The sequence below is a fragment of the Eretmochelys imbricata genome, chromosome 3, assembly GCF_965152235.1.
Source record: "Eretmochelys imbricata isolate rEreImb1 chromosome 3, rEreImb1.hap1, whole genome shotgun sequence".
Lineage (NCBI taxonomy): Eukaryota > Metazoa > Chordata > Testudines > Cheloniidae > Eretmochelys > Eretmochelys imbricata.
In genome coordinates, this window is record NC_135574.1 from 147,154,993 (window position 1) to 147,175,612 (window position 20,620).

The window sequence follows — 20,620 nt, forward strand, 5'->3', positions numbered from 1 at the left end:
CGCTCATGTGAGTTCAGTGTGGTCTAAATCAAGGAGTATGTAAGGTATCTAGTGTAGTTGATTCATATATCTTAAATAAATGTTATAAATCAAGATTTTTCAGCTTGATGCCTCTGGTTCAGTGGTAGTAAGAAGCTACTTTTTATTCTTTGGCAACTTCAAAAAGGGGACTATAGAAATAATAAATCCTAGTTACTTATGCTCTATAAACAATGACAAGTTGCAGATGCAAAGTCACCTCAGAAATAACATACTATGTGAATTAGATTAATTAAAAATGGTTCAGCTGTAGAGACATATTTAACACAGCTGAAGAAAGAAATAATAAACTGGAGGGTAAGCCTTTTATAGAGGAATGAATTAAGTCCTAAAGTAATTTTTCAGAGGTATTCAATAATATTAGCATGCAATAATGTTTGTTCTTAAATATAGCATATTTTGTTATAAAAATGTACATACAGTAGCAGAGTTGATTTGTGTTCATTATATTTTCCATTGTGTCAAAATATTGCACTTTTAGACTCTTAAAAGGAATATTTTCCCATCCCAAATCTAGCTGCTTTTAAGGAAATCTGCCCTGGTGGAATGGGTTATACGGTTTCTGGCTCTCATAGAAACAAGCTATATCATCACCCTGCAGTTAGAGTACAGCCACCTGTCATTGGCAAGACCCAGATTACTCAACCTGTTGCTAAAGGTACTTCTCCTCCACCTCTCCCAGCAAAGGAAGAGCCAGTGGAGGCACTGACCTTCTCACAGAAAAGTGAGCCCGAGGTGGCTGTGCAAGAAGGTGAGAGTGGAAAAGGATCTTGATCTGTAGTTTAGTAGACAGCTATAAATTTCTGTGCATGTACTTCTGTTTTACATCCTTTTTCTACAGTGTGTATATAGAATTTGAGGGTTTTTAAATAATGAAGAGCTCCATGTCACTGGATGAATTATGCTACAGACTATCGTTTCAGCCATTGTTATACAATAGCTCCCCTTATACACTGAAAACTCCACACAGAGAAAACCATAGTTCGGCTTAATTTTTGTGAGCAATAGAAACTGAAAATGTTTGTTCTATTATAAGGATTCCTGTAACAATATTAGGCATCTCTAAAATGTGAAAAGTCTCATTACTGTCTTATTTCTTACAATGAGGCCTCTTTCTGTAAGTTTTTTCTCAATCTTTGCATGGGTTTCTGCAAGCTCCTCTAAATACCATTAGCAGCTTTAAAATGCCCTGTTTTTAACATGCTTAATATGAATGCAGAAGCAAAGAAATACAGACAGCCTGCAGCATGTGCAAAAATAAATGCATTGCCAACACGCTATTGGTGAACAGAATATAGGCAGGTAAAAATCTGATTGTGAGGAGTGTTGTGATGGTTTGGAGTCCTTTATATGTTATTTTCAAGAAGTAATTATGCAACTGGTGCACGGGGCAACAGTTGGAAGTGTCTGAGTAAATTTTGCAGAACTTCATGGGAAATGCAGTCACCATAGATTTACTTCTTCTAAGGATCAATTCCCTGGTGCTCCTTTAAAAAAAACAACCTAACATTTTAATTGAAAAAGCAAACAAACAATGTAAATAGACAATCTGTTTTGCAAATTGGAAAATCCTACCTTGAACTTGGCAGCCTTCATTCTGAAAAGCTGAGTGATATTTCTGGATCAGGAAGGTAGAAAAAATGAGATATTTTTCAAGTAAGTGAGTTCCGTCTGCTATAATATGAGTTACATAAGTAGGGGAGAGACTTGAGACTTTCCAATCTTTGAAGAGGAATTGTCAACCTGTTTAGGCCTTGAAGGGAAAATAAAAACTATTCAGTATTTTAAAGGACTCAAGGGATTCTCTCTGTTCTAATTCCACCTTTTCAGTTGCTCATACCTTTCTTACACAGTTCCTTTTGAGCTGAAATTTTCCATGCTTAGTGTCAGCCCAAAAATGAAATTTACACTTTTTCTCACCAGAAATTTTATGCGAGGATAAATCAAAACAACTGAAGCTAGAAATTCTAAGTTTTATAGAACTCAGGGAGATGTAAAAATACAGGAAAGTTTGAAGAAAATTGACTCACTAGTTTTAAAATTACACATTGAAAAAACACTGTGCTCACTTGAAGTCAGTAATGATGCTCATGCATGTTAGAATTTTTATTCTTTTTATGCATTTAATAAAACCTTTGAAATGCAAAGTATTCTTAGGTTCTATACTCAATTTGTCTGCAATGCTTAAGAACTGGAGCTAGTAAGGAAATGTTTTTTGTTCCCATGGGGGAAAAAATGGGTTGGGGGGGTGTCTTAAAACCCCCACAGAAACTGGGGGGGAAATCAGTTTACAGCAATGGAAAACCATAACATTTCTACTGAAAACTAGCATTGAGCCAAAAGTACTTAATTTTTGGTTGCTAGAAACAAACAAAAAAAATCAGGGTTTGATTTTTTTGGTGACACCCCCTCCTCCCAATTTTTGTTTTGTTTTGTTTAGTCAGTATTGGATATCTTCCATGGAAATTTTCATTTTGACAAAAAAGCCTTTTTTGGTGGAAAAATCACATTTTCAATTAAACTTTGATCAACTCTATAAGAACACCTCTGCTAAGGATGCCTTGCTCCTGTGGTAAAGCCAGCAGAGATTGTAAGCTCCTCAAGTTGAGTATCTCCAGTTTAAGTAAGTTTCAACAAACCAAACAGGTCCATATCAAAAGATTTGCATGCTTCATTAATGGCAGTTTCCTCACTTAAGGGTGGGTAAATTACAGGCCAGGAGCCTGCAGGGCTCATCAGCACTGTAATGGGTAGCCTCACCGGGCTGGGGAGCCTTTAACATAGCACTTATGCTACATCACAGGTGCATACTGGACCTAAGCCAGCATAGCCTGCAACAAAAGGATCATCTCAGCAAAAGGGACCCCTCCAGTGGCATAGATCTGGGATAGAGGTTGCTATTCCACCCTTCCACCTATCTGCCAGTGTTGAGGGCAAAGCAAGGACTTCTCTGTGATTCACACACTGCTATACTAATTATGCTGGGGGCCAGCCTGGCATACAGTCAGCCCGGGATAAGTCATGCACCTCTTGAGAACGTGTTGTGTGCTCCTTGGCTGTAATTAGGATGAATCCTCAAAGGAGAGGGAATAGAAACAGTGGCTGCACAAATGCTGTACCAGTTTTCTGACTGGAACAGGGACCAGGAATCTGGCCCAACATCTTTGGAGGATCCAAACCATATTTTAAAAGTATTAAACTCTGTTAGCAAATAGCATCCTTTAGAGACACTGCATTGGATTTATATTCAGGATAGTCTTTGAGACTTACATAGGTTGACAGTAGCCCTCTTTAAGGATTTAAAAGTCTCAGATATATCTATCAGAGGTTAGGATAATATAAAAATACCTAAGATGCATTACATTTTCAAGCTTAAATATTTAAACTAATGTTAACGTAGTCATTTTTTAAAGATTGGGAAGCAGTTGACAACATTTAGGGATTAACTAACTACCAACAAATTTTCATTTGTAAAATAAAGATTTTTTTTTTTTTAAATATGGAACTTTTAAGGACAAACTTGGCAAGAAAGTCATTTCTGTTTGTTTTATATTTTGCTACTTTACAATTTAAATACTGCACAACTGAGCAGATTAATACCAAAACAAAAATTCATTACAAAACAATAACTTGTATGTTTAACTACTTCAGTCAGGAGTGTGAAAAATTCACACCCCTGAGTGGTGTTCTTAAACTGACCTAAGTCCCTGTGTAGACAGTGCTAGGTTGATGAAAGAATTGGAGGTGGGTTATGTATGCCAATGGGAGTATCCCTTCCATTGGCATAGGTAGTGTCTACATTGAAGCACCACAGCTGTGTTGCTATAGTATTTTAAGTGTACACAAGCCCTAAATTTCACCAAAACCAGATACCATAATTAGGGCCCTACGAAATTCACAGCCATGAAAAACGCGTCACGGACTGTGAAATCTGGTCTCCCCCATGAAATCTGTTGTGAAGTCTGGTCTTTTGTGTCCTTTCACCTTATCAAAACAGATTTCTCAGAGGGGGAGACCAGTGTTTCTCAAGATGGGGGTCCTGATTCAAAAGAGGGTTGTGGGGGGATCGCAAGGTTATTGTGGGTGGGTCATGGTATTGCCACCTTACTTCTGTGCTGTCGTCAGAGCTGGGTGGCCAGCCGGAGAGCAGCGGCTGCTGCTGGCCAGGCACCCAGCTCTGAAGGCGGCACCCCACCAGCAGCAGTGCAGAAGTAAGGGTGGCAATACCATAGTATGCCACCCTTCTGTGCTGCTGCCTTCAGAGTTGGGTCAGGACCGTACAGATACAACACTGTGAAATTTCAGATTTAAATGTCTGAAATTATGAAATTTAAGATTTTTTAAATCCTTTGAATGTGAAATTGACCAAAATGGACTGTGAATTTGGTAGGACCTTAACCATAATATACATGCTTAGTCCTTTCACACACTGTCTCATTACAATAGCAGTGCTGTACAATAATATAAAAAAAATCATTTTCGCAGTCGTCATCTTGAGTTACTGGGCCAGATCATCAGCTAGGGTAAATCTATGGAGCTCTGTTGAATTTGATGGCTTTATGTTGATTTACTCCAGTTAAGGATCTGGCCCATAATGTTTATCCCAAGTATTCCTTGAGACAAATTCAGGAATTGCACATGTTTTTGATATGGTTAATTAGGGTCCTCCACCTCCCTTTTTCCCCTTAAATCACAAGAATATACACAAGGCTCACAACAATAACAATAACAAATCACAATAACAAAACTACTACATAAAAACGAATGCTTTAAAATACAATTCCATAGTTTTACAGGCATCACTGTGTTTCCCAGCAGCTCTGACAAGTTCTAGGAAAATTAAATAAGAACTAGCTAATGGAGCTGAAAATTAGGGGATGAGATAGCAGGCTGTGTTATTTTATAGAGCCTGATTCTGACCTTGTTTTATGTCAGAATAAATCCACTGACTTTTGCAAAGTTACTTCTCATCTGTACGAGTCTGAGATCAGAATCAGGTCCATAGTCCTTATGAGACAGCCAAGTGGAAATTGAAATATGATGATAATTTCTTGGTTAATTGTTTTTAAATGGTACTAAGGCCTGGAATGCACAAATAATTTCAGAACACATTAAAATGACTCATGTTTTTGACACATTCTTTCTATTCAAACTAGTTAATTCCATTCCTTTTCTTTTTTTTTCTTTTCTTTCTGGTTTTAGTGGCAACTGCAGCCCCTGATCAGGTAAAACATGAATTCTTTATTATATGCTTTCACAAAATAACTACAGTACAATAGAGGATCCAGGGGATTTGAATCCAGCTATGAGAAATGTACTGTATACGAGAATATAACAGTACTGTATGAGGCTGTGGCAATTCAGACTCATTGGTAGTACACACATTGTTCAATTTTCCACTGAAATTTACCAGTGACCATTAAAAAGCATCAGTCATAGTTGCTTAGGGCTAAAACTGGGATTCATCACATGTTCATAAAGGTTAGGGCTCCGATTCATCACTTCATCTGTATTCAACAACTCACTTAATTGTGCTTAATTGTAGGCACACGCCCACGTCCCATTGCTTCAATGGACTTTAAGTATGTGCTTAAGTGCTATCCTAAATGGGGATGCTTCCCTGAATTGAGGGCTAGATGAACAGCATGCAAGAGTACCACTAACAAAAATGTCCATGATGAGGTTAAATAGGGAAGTCATACAGACTGATCTGGATTGCTTGGTAGGCTGAGCCCATTCAAATAAAATATGTTTTAATATAGCCAAATGGAAGGTCATACTTCTAGGAACAAGGAACACAGGCCATCCCTAAAGAATGGAGGACTGTATCATGAAAAGCAGTGACTCTGAATAGGATTTAGGGGTCATAGTGGACAAGCAACTTTACAGGAGCTCCTAATGCGATTCTGTGGCAAAAAGGATTAATGCAATTCTTGGCTGTATCAACAAGGAAGTAGTGAGTAGGAGTAGGGAGCGGATTTTGCCTCTGTATACAGCATTTGTGAGACTGATACTGGAATAGTGTATACATTTCTGGCATCAGCATTTTTAAGAGGATGTTGAAAAATTGGAGACAGTGAAGAAAAGAGCTAAAGATTATTTGAAAGCTGGAGAATATGTATAACAGTGAGAGACATAAAGAGCTCAATCTGATTGGCTTATAAAAAAAAAGATTGAAAGGCGACTTGATTACAGTGTATAAGTACCTCCATGGGAAGAAAATATAGGACACTCAAAGACTCTTTAAGCTAGCAGAGAAAGCTAGAACAAGAACTAATGACTGGAAGCTGAACCCAGACAAATTCAAATTAGAAATGAGGCACAAATTTTTAACAGTGAGTATGATTAACCATTAGAACACACTACCAAAGGAAGTGGTGGATTCTCCATCTCTTCATGTCTTCAGATTGAGACGGGAAACTTTTGGAAGATAGAAACTTAGTCAAACACAAGTTATTGGCCTCAATATTGGGGTAACTGGGTAAAATTTAATGGTCCTTGTTATACAGGAGGGCAGATTAGAGGATCGTCACTTTTGACCTTAAACTCTTTGAATCTCTGAATCAGTATAGTTTACTACTTTCCTCCATATGAAGCTATATAATGATAAGAACTTTCAGCCCCTAGTTACAGAAGTAATCAAAATGCTTTTAAAAATAAAATATTGGTAATTAGATATCACACAAATAATGAACTTATTGAGTATTTGTTTATTTACTCCAGTGACAGTTTTGCCTAATTAAGAAATGTAAACCAGGCCCCCCTAAAGTAGAGCAGTATCTTGCAGTGGGCAGTGTATTATACTTTCTGCTTTGATTTGTTAGGGATAACAATAGCTATGCTTCATTTCACACCTCCATAGTGATGCAAGCATCTCTAACTTATGAAAATAAAAAGTCTAATACAATGACCATTGTGATAAGTTCTCTGTCAGCCAAAGGCCTGCAGATGCCCATGAGTGTGCCCTATATTTGTGATAGAGATATATTTATAAAATATAAAATTGCACTCTAAACTGCAATTAAATATATTTTTGAACTATTCTAAAGTGAGAGATGGGGCTGCTCATGAGTGGTAACATCAATGTGGAATTAGAACCCTTATGAGTAACCACTTCAGATAATGGCAGTATTGCATGGTATGCCACCATTATTTCATATTTTAATTAGTAATACTTAGTTTGCTGTTAACATGTAATAGGTATGGAAGAACAGCAACTGTTTTCCCAGACAACAGTTTCCCACACAACTCAGAAAACTGCATTAAAATCACATCTTCAAATTGTAAATTTTTAAATATTTTCTTAGGAATTAGTTTCACTTGATGATCAAGAAAAACCTGTGCTAGAGCCTGGTCAACCTCAGCTTTCTCCTGGGATTTCAACAATTAACCTGCATCCACAATTTCCAGGTAGCTCTTTTTGACGACTCCTCCTTTAGCAAATTGACAGTACTTGTGAATCAAAGAATGGAATACTACATTTTGCTATATGTTCCTTTCTGTTTCAGAATCTAATTTGAAACTCTGGATTCACAAATTTAGGGCCTGATCCTGCAATAATTTTACTCCTGCAAGTGATCCTTACAAGAATGGCCCCATTAAAGTCAGTTGGACTACTTGTGTAAGTGCGTGCAGAACTGGTCCCTCTGAGTCCAGTTCTGCAGATGCTCTGCACACACAGCTCCCATTGAAGTCAATAGGAGTGTTATGAGGGGATTGTAATGGAAGGATTGTACTGTAAGGAGTGAAATTCTTTACCTAGGAAAATTCTAAATGGAATAATAATACAAAACAACAACTAAACTTTGTAACATTATTATTAAAAATGTGCTAAGTGCTTTAGAGAATGAATACGGAAACATTGTCTCTGCCCCAAAGAAATTACACTCTAACTTCAAGCTGGATACAACATTTGAGAGTAATAATCCAAAGGTGCGAAAATAAGAAGGTTGACAATTAGACCACACGATGACTGTTACTGAGTGTGCACATTTTGGTTCCATTCAAGTTACTGTTGTTCTTAATGGTAAATTGGTGCACTACTTGTAGCAACATGTAAGACGTGGGTTTTTTGAAGGGATATTCATTAGAAGATGGTAGTGGCTTGGCGAACAGGTTTTGTGAGAGCATTCAATGAACAGGAGGCAGAACGTTAACAGTCATAGATCCAGGATCACAGGGGTAGCCGTGTTAGACTGGATCTGTAAAAGCAGCAAAGAGTCCTGTGGCACCTTATAGACGCATAAGCTTTCGTGGGTGATGGTGTGGCTGATCAGGTTAGGTCCTGTGATGGTGTCGCTGGTGTAGATATGTGGGCAGAGTTGGCCTCGAGGTTTGTTGCATGGATTGGTTCTTGAGTTAGAGTTCAGCAACCACTTGTGCTGTGGCATCATCAGGGATACTGTTCCTGACTGCTTGTATTCCATTGTGCATGGGATGTTTGTGTAGCACAACTGATTGCTGAGCTCTGTGACTTTATCCTCATGCACAATTATTTCAAATTTGGTGACAGTATATGCCTCCAGACCAGTGGCACTGCTATGGGCACCTGCATGGCCCCACAATATGCCAACGTTTTTATGGCTGACCTGGAACAACGCTTCCTCAGCTCTCGTCCACTCACGCCCCTTCTCTACCTACACTACATTGATGACATCTTCATCATCTGGACCCATGGGAAGGAAACTCTGGAAGAATTCCACCACGATTTCAATAGCTTTCACCCCACCATCAACCTCAGCCTGGACCAATCTACATGGGAGGTCCACTTCGTAGGCACCACGGTGCAAATAAGCGACGGTCACGTTAACACCACTCTATACCGAAAACCCACCGACCGCTATGCCCACCTTCATGCCTCCAGCTTCCATCCCGGACACACCACATGATCCATTGTCTACAGCCAAGCGCTGAGGTACAACTGCATTTGCTCCAACCCCTCAGAGACCAACACCTACAAGATCTTCACCAAGCATTCTCAAAACTACGATATCCACACGAGGAAATAAGGAAACAGATCAGCAGGGCCAGACATGTACCCAGAAGCCTCCTGCTGCAAGACAAGCCTAAGAAAGAAACCAACAGAACTCCACTGGCCATCACATACAGTCCTCAGCTAAAACCTCTCCAACGCATCATCAGTGATCTACAACCCATCCTGGACAACGATCCCTCACTTTCACAGGCTGTGGGAGGCAGGCTAGTCCTCGCCCACGGACAACCCACCAACCTGAAGCATATTCTCACCAGCAACGACACACCGCACCATAGTAACTCTAACTCAGGAACCAATCCATGCAATAAACCTCGATGCCAACTCTTCCCACATATCTACACCAGCGACACCATCACAGGACCTAACCAGATCAGCCACACCATCACCGGTTCATTCACCTGCAATGTAATATACGCCATCATGTGCCAGCAGTGCCCCTCTGCTATGTACATTGGCCAAACTGGACAGTCCCTACGTAAAAGGATAGATGGACACAAATCAGATATTAGGAATGGCAATATACAAAAACCTGTAGGAGAACACTTCAACCTTCCTGGACACACAATAGCAGATTTAAAGGTAGCTATCCTGCAGCAAAAAAACTTCAGGACGAGACTTCAAAGAGAAACATCTGAGCTTCCGTTCATTTGCAAATTTGACACCATCAGCTCAGGCTTAAACAAAGACTGTGAATGGCTAGCCAACTACAAAAGCAGTGTCTCCTCCCTTGGTGTTCACACCTTAACTGCTAGAAAAGGGCCTCATCCTCCCTGATTGAACTAACCTCGTTATCCCTAGCCTGATTCTTGCTTGCATATGCATACCTGCCTCTGGAAATTTCCGCTACATACATCCGACGAAGTGGGTGTTCACCCACGAAAGCTTATGCTCCAATATGTCTGTTAGTCTATAAGGTGCTACAGGACTCTTTGCCGCTTCTATAGATCCAGGAGTGGAAGAAGGAAATGGGATTGGAAGGGGTTGCGGTTGGCATCACTGAAGGAGCAAAAGGTAGGCAAAGTGTTAAGAGTCAAAGACAGATATTGTAGGCTGAGGTGAAATGGTGGATGACCTTGAATATAAGAACAAGAAGTTTGAAGTCCATTGTGCTGTGGGTGCAATCCACCTCTGATAATGGGGACTCTCATTGAGGTGCCTAAATCTAGATTTAGATGTCTAAATTTAGGTGCAAAAAATTTGGCCACTAGACATTATTTGTTTAACCCAGTACAAAGGTTTTTTTTCCTCAAGTGGTGTAATGATAAAAACCTCAAACTGTTTTTGTTATTTAGAATCAAAGAAGCGTAAATTACAAAAAGCCTTCATACTGTCAGATTAGTTCAATACTGTGTGTGTTATGTGTTGAAATATATCTTAAATATGATTGTTTTCCATTCTATATCAAACAGCAGTGATTGAAAAAACCTCCCCTCCCCTGCCTGTTGAAGTTGCCCCTGAAGTTTCTACTTCAAGTGCAAGTCAAGTAATTGCACCTACTCAAGTTACAGGTATGGTACTTGCCTTTTAGCGTAAAAATAGGGTAAGATATGACTCTGAACACATTCCTGATAATAACACCTAACTAGTACCACACTACCATTGTATTGTAATAGAAAATAGACTGTAACAGTAGAGCACAGGGAATACTTAACTAGGAGGTACAACACAGGAGGGCAAAATAACACCGTAAGGAGTATGTTTTCAGCAGAGTTAGGACTTGGGCTCCCTTGGTTGCAGGTACAATTTGCTTCCTCATTTTTATGCCCACAAAATAAATGGTGGGTGAGAATCTGAATTAATTCCATCTGATCTGCTCCACAGTCAGGTAGTTAATATTCAGATTTGCACCCACAATTGAATTGTGGGTATAAAAATGCAAGCACAATGTGTAATCATAGAAAAAGGATGTGAAATGGTTTTTTACATGTTTGTACAGTGCGTAGCACAATGGGACTCTGATCCATGATTGGGATTCCTAGAGACTACCATAATATTACTACTACAAATTATAATGAATATTTAATAGTCAAGATAGACTGCTCAATGAAGGGAAAGGTGACCAACATAACAATGGGAGTCCATTGTGGAGGATGCACTGTTCATGCTCCAGCATAAACATGAAAACTTTTGCTGCATGAAGTAAGTTCAAATTAGCCGCCTTGTTGGAGGGGCAAGTATGTATCCCTGAGTGACAGGGGAAGACTCAGAGGCAGCCATGCCATTAGAAGAAGTAATCAACAGGCTGTTGTAAGAGACACCAATGATGGATAAAACATTGGTAGAAACCACAGCAATAGAGGACGACGCAGAAATTGAAAGCTGTCAGAAGGCAAAGATAAGAATGGGATGAATAAAGCCTGTGAGAATTCTTTGCACTTTGAGACTGCAGAGGGATAACTAACCCTGGATAACCTTATGAAGGTGAGAAGACATTGGAAGACAGTGAGCAAGCTGAGGACACTGAAAAGAAGTGTGAGAAGCTACTTTAATTATACTGTAGATTACTAAACATCAAGGATTGTGAATTAAATGTAATACAAAGAGGAGAAAAAGAGCAGGACAGAGAACTGTGTCCCGTAACTCCAAATGTGATGTATCTGCTCAGTGAATATCACACATGGTCTAATCCTACTCTCATTGAAATCAAGGGTAAAACTTCCTTTGGCTTCAGAGGTCCAGGGTCAGAGAAGTGGACAGCAAGAATGACCCTACACATTGTTATCTACACTGGTACTTATGTCAAGACATAGCAGCTGAATGAAAAGCATCATAGACAATTTCAGATACTTGGGGCAAAACCCGCAATGACTTCAGCGGGGTCCACATTTCACCCCTGGGTCAAAATTGAAGATTACTTCCATGCTGATGTTTCCAAAATTATTCTGCTAGTACTAAGGCAAAAAGAATCATGCTTGTGGGTATAAATTAGTTACTGTTCCAGCTCCAGCCCAGATCTTCACCAGTCTAGCTTCCATCTACTTCACTCCACTGAAACTGCTCTCTCCAAGGTGTCCAACAGGCTCTTCCTGGTCAAATCTGAAGGCCAGCACAATTCCCAGCCTCATCCTTTTGGATGTCTATGTTTTTGACACTGTCTGTCAATCTGTACACTTTGCTTGTCCTCTCTAGGTTCTCCTTCTGCCACTCTGGCATCTCTTTTGGCACGTCTGCCTCTTCCTCACTCCCACTTCTGTGTAGATTCCTCATGGATCTATTCTTAGCCCTCCACTTTTTTTTTTTTACACACTTTCTTTGGCTAATCTCATCCATTTGCATGGCTTCAACTAATATCTCAATGCTAACTAATAAATTTATCTATCCACTCCTGGCTCATTCAATCCTCTATTTCACCCTGCCTCTTACATCTCCTGGATGTGTCTCCCTCAATTTAAACATAATACTGTCAAATCTGAATTTATCTTTTCTCTCACATACTTTCTGCTGTGCTTTTTCTCTGCCACTATCATCCTCCCTATTCTCAGGACAGTAACCTGGAGCCATCCTTTCATATTCTCACTTTCCCCACACTTTCAGGTCATATCCAGATCTTCTCACTTCCTCCACCATGTTATCTCTAAGGAATGACACTTTCTTTCTTATCTATACAACTAAAACTCCATCAGCTCCAGTCTTGATGACTGATTTAATATTTGAATGATGACTGAGGCAGCATAATTTATTAATTTAACTAACAACTTAAAAAGGACCTTTTATGAAAACTCCTGAAATCACTAAAAGTTCGTTTTGATGTTGGGGATAGGTAGGACTTGATTTCTCCACCTGTCACTTACTTTGTATTACTGCTTGCAGTGTTTCTTTTCCAGCTCATCCTATATTTCTGATGACAGAGTGTCCACAATCAGTAGGTGATATCAGAGGTGACTAGAAGGCTCGTATCATACTTTTGGATTTAAGTAATCCCTGTATCCTTGAGACTGTTCTTTCTTGTGAAGTGCAATCATTTTTTTATAGTCAGTTTCCAACACAGAAGCTACATCCGTAGAGAAAAATCATGAAACATATTCATGGCCTAACATCACTTTTTTTAATTTGCAAAAACATTTTCTTTACAGCTATCAGAGCTTTTATGGCACACATGACAGGCAGCCATTCAGTTCCATGTATCTGTAACAATACTCCCCACAGTCTTTCTGGTGAAGCATTTTTGTGGAGAGTTTTCTGTCTTTCACTGGGTCAGATAAATTGAAGAACTGGTGTTGATGTTTCTGTATGTGCCAAATCTGAGTGCTCTCTCATGATCTAGCATTCATGCCCTTCCTCAGTCTTTGTGAGTTATTTTCTTAGATACGTTATTTAAACTTCATAGCTGGGTATGAACTTACTGATCTGCTTCAGCATGCCTTGCAATCTCTGAATTCCTTTTTTATCTTTGTGTCTGTGCACAGTCAGTATAATTTAAATATTAGAATCAGTAAACATTGTTCCCTTTGTGACCAGTTTCCCATCTAAGCAGGTGATTTAAGTTGTTTGAAATTGACAGTTTGCCTTATCCCACTTAATGTTGTTTTTTCTTGCAATTTTCAGTACTCTTCACAGTTGTTCCTGATGTTCTCCTGCAAGACCTTCTTGTATCTAGGACAGATTGTTATGAGGTGAAATACTTCCAGCGCAAAACATGTTCCAAAAGGCAGTCTCAGGAAACATTATCTGCCAAATGGTTACTGAAAGTACAAGTCTTGGAGATTTCAGTGTCCATGGGAATCTGCCAAACCCTTGTGATGTATCTGATTTGCTGAAAAAATTGGCTCCTGCCATGTCAGCAAACATTTCATACCTTGTGGGCAAGAAGAAATATATCTTCTAAATTGTCTTGTTCAACTCCTTGAAGTCAGGTCAAAGTCTGAGCCAGCTCCTTTTGTCTCTACAGTTGCCAAGGAGTGAACCCAGCCTGTCAGCTCTTCAGAATAATCCCATTTGCTGTCATGTTTTCCAGCTCTCCCTAGGCTTGTGGAGCATTTAGGGTGGCATATATAACAAGCTTTGTCTCTTCCCATAATTGCATCTTGTAAGTAACTGGGAAACACCCTTTTCCCGTGAACATGTCTTCATATGCCACAAATAGATTGTTCACATCTGGTTGAGGTTTGCTAGCAGACTTGTCATTCAGACTCTTCATGACATATCCCTCTTGATTAGACCTACCACCTCATATGTGTGAACGGTCAAGTCTGGTCACTTTCCTCAATGTGCTATGTGTCACAAACTCTCGTTTTACCGTTAACCCTTTTTCCCTCAGTGACAGTTCGCATTCACTCCGAAGTGGAATTTGTTCCTCACATGTAACCACTCGTGCATATTTTTTAGCCATTCATTTGATTTTGCAGCTTCTTTCTTTGATGGATTTCTGAATAACATTTTGCCTTCACTTGAGTTCTTAGTCACTCTTTACAGCCATGATTTGCATTCTTCTTTGTTATACCGCTTGGCATTCAAATATTACCTTTTCCAGTGCCAAGTCCATGTCTCATAGTAGCATTTCACATGACTTTTTATAATTGCACCCCAAAGGAATTTGATCTTTAATGAGGGATTTTAATAATCTTCATACATAATTCATGGTCCTTATCCAGAAAATATATCGTCCATAGGTAACATTCTTTCATGTAACACACTAGTGCTCAAACCTTTTCAATAGTTTTTCAAAGTTTTCTTACCTTTCCTCCTCCTCTTTGACTTGAAAGGTTTCCATTTGAACACCATTTCAACAGCAAATATCCTGAATCCTAGACTTGCAAGGTTGGTAAAGAGGGTTTAAATTAAGTTTAAGGACAAAACTAATGAAACTACATTCTAAGACAGAATGTTTTGAAATTTAAAATGAGGTTGATATTGTGAGCGGTCTACAAAAAAAATCCTCATATTGAACCAAGTTGTTATACTGCTCATAATAAAGTAGCCAAATCTATATTTCACATAATTAGAAATGTGTGTTTTCATAGACAGCCTGTGATATTGCTAAAAACTGCAGTCTGTGAAAATAATTCTGTAATCTGCTACAGCTAACAGTTTAACATCTATGATTATGTTCATTTTACTCTATCTTCACTTTTGATTTGCATATGCACACACTTGACTTGGGGGGGGGGCAGGAAGGGGAGAGGGAAGAGTCATCTGACCGTAGGTCTGTTAGGCACTCAAGGTAAGTTGGACCGATCAGTGTGCTCACAACTGACTTCAGTGTTCCTCTCCTTTTAGCTGGAATAACTGAATATCACCCATTTACGGAACTATTTAAGATAGTTTGTAATAAGTTTTTTCTCTGTGTGTGTGTGTGTATCTAGAAATCAATGAGTGCACAGTGAACCCTGATATCTGCGGAGCAGGACACTGCGTTAATTTGCCTGTGGGATACACCTGCATCTGCTATGATGGGTACAAGCTGAATGATCAACAGACAAAATGCTCTGGTATGAAAGAACTTCTTCAATAATCTAAAGTAATCACTGTATGAAGCATTTTCAAATATAGAGTGTTCCTGCAAGGTGCTATGTAGAATGTAGAAATCCTCTTCTGTACATGCCAAAACTACTCAAAAATGTAATTTTTGTATATCAAGAAATATTTGCCAAAAGCCGGCTCCAGTGAACCTTTCAGCCAGTCAAAGACTAATGGAATTTTTTAAAAAACTTTTGTGTGTGTGAACTTAGTGCTCATGAAAGGTCTCACTGAAATCACTAGAAGTTGAGGTTAATAAGCAGGAAACCATTTTAACTTGTCTGACCTGTCTCAATGAGTGTGTGTTTGACAAATGTATAGAGCATGGTGAGTGTCAAAATCTGTTTTACTTGTGGGTTCAATCATGCTTTGGAGGCACTAGTCTGCATTTTGGGAGATGCAGGATCACACCACCCCATGAGGCGCTCTGGGAGGGATCCTGCCTCAGGGAAACAGAATTTCTCTCAGATTTCCCCAGTGCACATTGGACTGTGCTACTGCTACTATCCTGAGAGTGCAGTTGACTCTCTCATGCTGGCTAATGAGGAGTGGGTTGAGCAAGAAGCGGTTACCCTCGCGCCTTTCCTGCCTTCTTTGGGATGCCTTGCATTGCTTGGCTGCTAGGAAGATGTAGACCTTGTGCTCTAGGGCAGTGGCTCTGAACCTTTCCAGACTACTGTACCCTTTTCAGGAGTCTGATTTGTCTTGAATAGCCCCAAGTTTCACCTCACTTAAAAACTACTTGCTCACAAAATCAGGTATAAAAATACAAAAGTGTCACAACACACTATTACTGAAAAAGTGCTTACTTTCTAATTTTTACCATATAATAAAATAAATCAATTGGAATATAAATATTCTGCTTACATTTCAGTGTATAGTATATAGAGCAGTATAAACAAGTCATTGCCAGTTTGAAATTTTAGCTTGTACTGACTTCGCTAGTGTTTTTTATGTAGCCTGTTGTAAAACTAAGCAAATATCTAGATGAGTTAATGTACCCACTGGAAGACCTCTGCGTACCCCGTGTTGAGAACCACTGATGTAATCCATCTCACCACGCTGAGGCAGGACCAAGTATACTTTACGTATTTGAAGGATGAATCAGTCCTTTCTCTGCATTTTTTCTTTGAAAATAATAAATAAAGTTATATATGCAAACATTCTATTAATGCAGTTTTATTGGTGAGATTTTACATGTCGAGGAACCAGAAGTTCAGACTTATGGTGCCCACAGCAACTATAGTTAAGCCATATGTTACTTATATTACCATATTTTACCTATATTAAGGCATTAAAGTTAACACTATATACAAGAATACAAAAGGCTGCTTGTGAATTACAGCAGATGATCAGTCACAACTGAATCAGTAATCAAGTTCCTGACTTCTGTGTAAACAAAATGTCAACTGTAATACTGAATGAACACAGTAATTTTTACATTTGATTGTATTATATTTTCAAATGTTCCGTTACTCATTTTTACGTTATCAGAAAGTCAATAACTACTCAAAAATAATACCTCTCCTGACTGGTGCGAATACACTATTTATTTAAATACATTTTATACAAATACACCTAGAATAATGAAGATTTAAAATTCTTATAATTGTATAGCAATGCCAATGCTTAATATGGGGAGTACCACAAATACTGTTGTAGCATTAATTACTTGCAAATGGAGATTTGAATCGTGTCCACTGTTTAGTCTTTACGTAATTGCGGTACTCCTAGAGCTTAAGCCAGTAAGCCTGATTTTCCCATCTACAACGATTTGATATACCCTTCTTGAGGCTGTTTAAGAGAACAAAGTGTTATAGGCTTTCAAACAGTTGAACTCATTACAAGCCCTGTCTTTTCAAATGCACATATTTGTTGGGTGGGGTCGGGAAAAGACTCATGCCCAATTATGTTCCATTTTTCAATATCCTTATATTTTTATTTCTTAAACAGATATCAATGAGTGTGCTCAGACTCCCCCTCTGTGCTCCCTTGGGCACTGTGAAAATACAGAAGGGAGTTTCCTGTGCATTTGCCAAACAGGATTCATGGCCAATGAAGAAGGAACAGAATGCATTGGTAACCACTGCTCTTCTTTATTAAAATGATGATGAGAATAATAATTTTAAAACTAATCATTAAGAGCCTGAGCCAAAGTTAATTGAAGTCATTGAAAATACTCCCTTTGCACTCAGTAAGCATTGAATCAGGCCCTAAAGCCCAGATCCTCAAAATCAATGTCAGTTTTGCACCTAAATACCTTTGAGGATGGGGCCTAAGAGATCAATATAATGTTTTCTTCATTACATATTTGTTAGGAAGCAGGCAAAAAACCCCAAACCCTACCCCAAGGTGTTTTTATGTGTATAGCTACAGAGGGACATGGTTAACCACATTGAGTGTTGAGAATTATTTATTTTAAAAGTTATTGCTTTTTGCAGATATGAAATCAAGAGTCTCCCTGATCATTTTTTTTATTTTCCCCTCAACTAATTGGCTGCAGAGTGAGATATTTAAAAAAAATTACAAAACAACTCCTTACCTCACAACTGTCCCAAATTTGGTAGGACAATCTGCTTTTCCACAGTTTTCCGTAGAATTACCCAACTGTCCGTTCTTGCCATCTGTAAGCACTACAGTGTGAATACACTTTTCATGTAACATTTATATGTTGCCTTGATCACTCTTCCCTCCACTTCTCTCTGAGGCTTCAGTTGCATGCACAGCCCTTGTGTCCTCTTCTCTCTTCTCTTTGCATAGGAAAATTGCAGGTGACTCCACATAGCTGTGGATCTGACCTTCTCTGGTCATCTTCCAACAGAGTATGTATAGGGTGGTGGATTTGATCACCAGCCTGGGAAAAATAACTAGCCACATCCAGATCAACTCATAGCCCTTGCCTCAGGGCTCTGTTTTTTGTCCACCACAAAAAAGGAAATGTGGCCCGACAACATAAAGTAACAGTTCTGTTCTCAACATGAGACTGTACCCCCGCCCTCTAGTCTCCTGCAATTTGGTGGTCAGAACCTTCAGCCAGCTGTGGAGGCAGAGGGTAAGAGCAGTTTGCAGGGCCTCTTATTCCCTCATAGTCCTCTTCTGCAGTACAGGAGAGTATTCTCCCATCACGCTCCTGGACCCAGGCTCCCTCGTGGAAGTGGGGCCCACATCTGTATCACCAAGCTGGTAATCAACAGACCCAATCACCTGATACTGCTTCTTTCTGGAACAGGGCTGGCTGCATCCTGGCTCTCAAAGGGGCAGATCACCCTGATAGAGTGTAATACAGAGAACTCCAAGAAACACAGAGGACCAGGTCCTCAAAAGTATTTAAGTGCCTAATTCCTATTGAAGTCAACAGGAGTTAGGCACCTAAGTACGTTTGAGGATCTGGGAGTAGTTTTTCTGGATTTACACCAGTGCAACTGAAGGCAAGATCTGTCTGTCCCATAATGTTTCTAATATACAATATATTACTCTCCAGTGTTTGTTAAATTCCTCTTCTTAAGTTGAACATTAACATTTTCTTTTGTAATTCTCTACTATCTGACAAACATACAAGAAAGAATAGGGGTAATGCATATATTGTGTGTGCTGGTTACTTGATGATGAATTTAAGTTTATGTGCATCTTTTGGTTTCTACCCCGTCCCACTTCTCAGATTTTGTTGAAGGTTTGAGACCTCACATCTGTGGGGAAGGCTTCTGTGTACATACCATTGGCTCATATAAATGTGAATGTTGAAACAGTGGATGCTGAATGAAAAGAGAGGCCAATGTGACAGAGTTTTGACTCTACAGTAGTAGAAGTATGGCAGTGAAATTAAGGAAGCCAAACCACTGGCAAGTTAATAGCAGTATGTTAGTATTGAATCTTCCCCTGTTGTTTCCAGACTAGTGTTTCTAATTTCTCCAGTTAACTTTAAGTCTGTCTTTCTGAATATTTCATACCCCTCTAATTTTAATGTAGCAAATTTGATCGTGGTTATGTTTAACTTCTGGATATTTGATGAAAATATTAAATAACACATCCTATTATGGAAGAATAAATACAACAACAAAAGTAAAGCTCTTCTTTTGCAATTCTGTGATGGGTGATAATTTGGGCAATACTTGAACTTCTGCTTGCCTGGAGTCTAACACTTCATTTTAATCTCTTCCCTTGCAATCTGTTTATAAAAACTCTGTCCACAGTAAGGCTCATCTTTAATGTTTTACATTTGTGTAACAACAAAAATTGAACAAAGGGTTACATTTGCTGTTTGGAATATAAAGCTGCCACCAGACACTGTCATTTCATAGAATGAGAGAGAAGTCAGCACATCTGACCTAAAAATGTGTACCTTTTGCTTTTTGGCATGAATTTTTCTCTGGTGTGTGTTTTCTGGGATTTTTTTCCTAACCTCTTCAACATTGATTTGATAATCAGTGAATTAAAACCACAGTCAATTATTCCATTTTAAATATATCCTCATTTGTACTTTAATCTAAATTACTCAGCATAGAAGAAATTTGTTAACCTATTTCTATAATAATTAAACAGACAGACACAAAATACCCTGTATTCTGTAGGATCCTGATTGCCTTGTCTGTGTTTCAGTAACCCATAAACTGGTAGCAATCCAGCACCACACATTCTTTTGAGTGACTTAGAATGACTTTAAAATGTTTTCTTTAGAAGACAGTTCAAAGTATTTTTCATTGTTTTTATATTTGTTTGAAATGATCCTCATCACCTGCTGTGGGACAGGCTGTCCTAGGCTAGTTTATTCTGGCATAAGACGTACTGGTCCAGATTTTCAGAAGGACTCCTATCCAACAACCAGTATGGATGCACAAGTGAAGGGGTTGTGTGCAAGCAAGCTTAATTGTACTTTTGTGCATGCACTTTTAAAAATGTAGGTCATGAAGATTTTCACCATTATGCATCAGAAATTATGAAGTGAGCATATTAGTAAATCAGGGTTGCTCAGGGGTAGCATTTAAAAAAAAACTTTTTTTGTTTTGTTATTTTTTACTGACAACAAAAAGATTCCAAACTGAGATCAAGTCATTTGAGATTGTTAAAATAAAATGTACATGTATACATGATAGTTCTACGTTGGCTAAACAATGAAGGAGGAACTGTGTTTAT

General features: G+C 38.8%; 1 protein-coding gene across 1 annotated transcript in view; it reads left to right on the forward strand.

Moving 5' to 3' along the window:
• The window catches only part of LTBP1 (latent transforming growth factor beta binding protein 1), a 375,845-nt gene that overhangs the window by 242,091 nt on the left and 113,134 nt on the right, over positions 1-20,620 (forward strand). Inside the window, exons 12-18 of the mRNA XM_077812182.1 lie at positions 557-790; positions 5,242-5,264; positions 7,347-7,449; positions 10,444-10,542; positions 15,337-15,462; positions 17,444-17,569; positions 19,149-19,220. Of these exons, the coding sequence (XP_077668308.1) occupies positions 557-790; positions 5,242-5,264; positions 7,347-7,449; positions 10,444-10,542; positions 15,337-15,462; positions 17,444-17,569; positions 19,149-19,220 (783 nt within the window). The remainder of the gene's footprint in view (positions 1-556; positions 791-5,241; positions 5,265-7,346; positions 7,450-10,443; positions 10,543-15,336; positions 15,463-17,443; positions 17,570-19,148; positions 19,221-20,620) is intronic.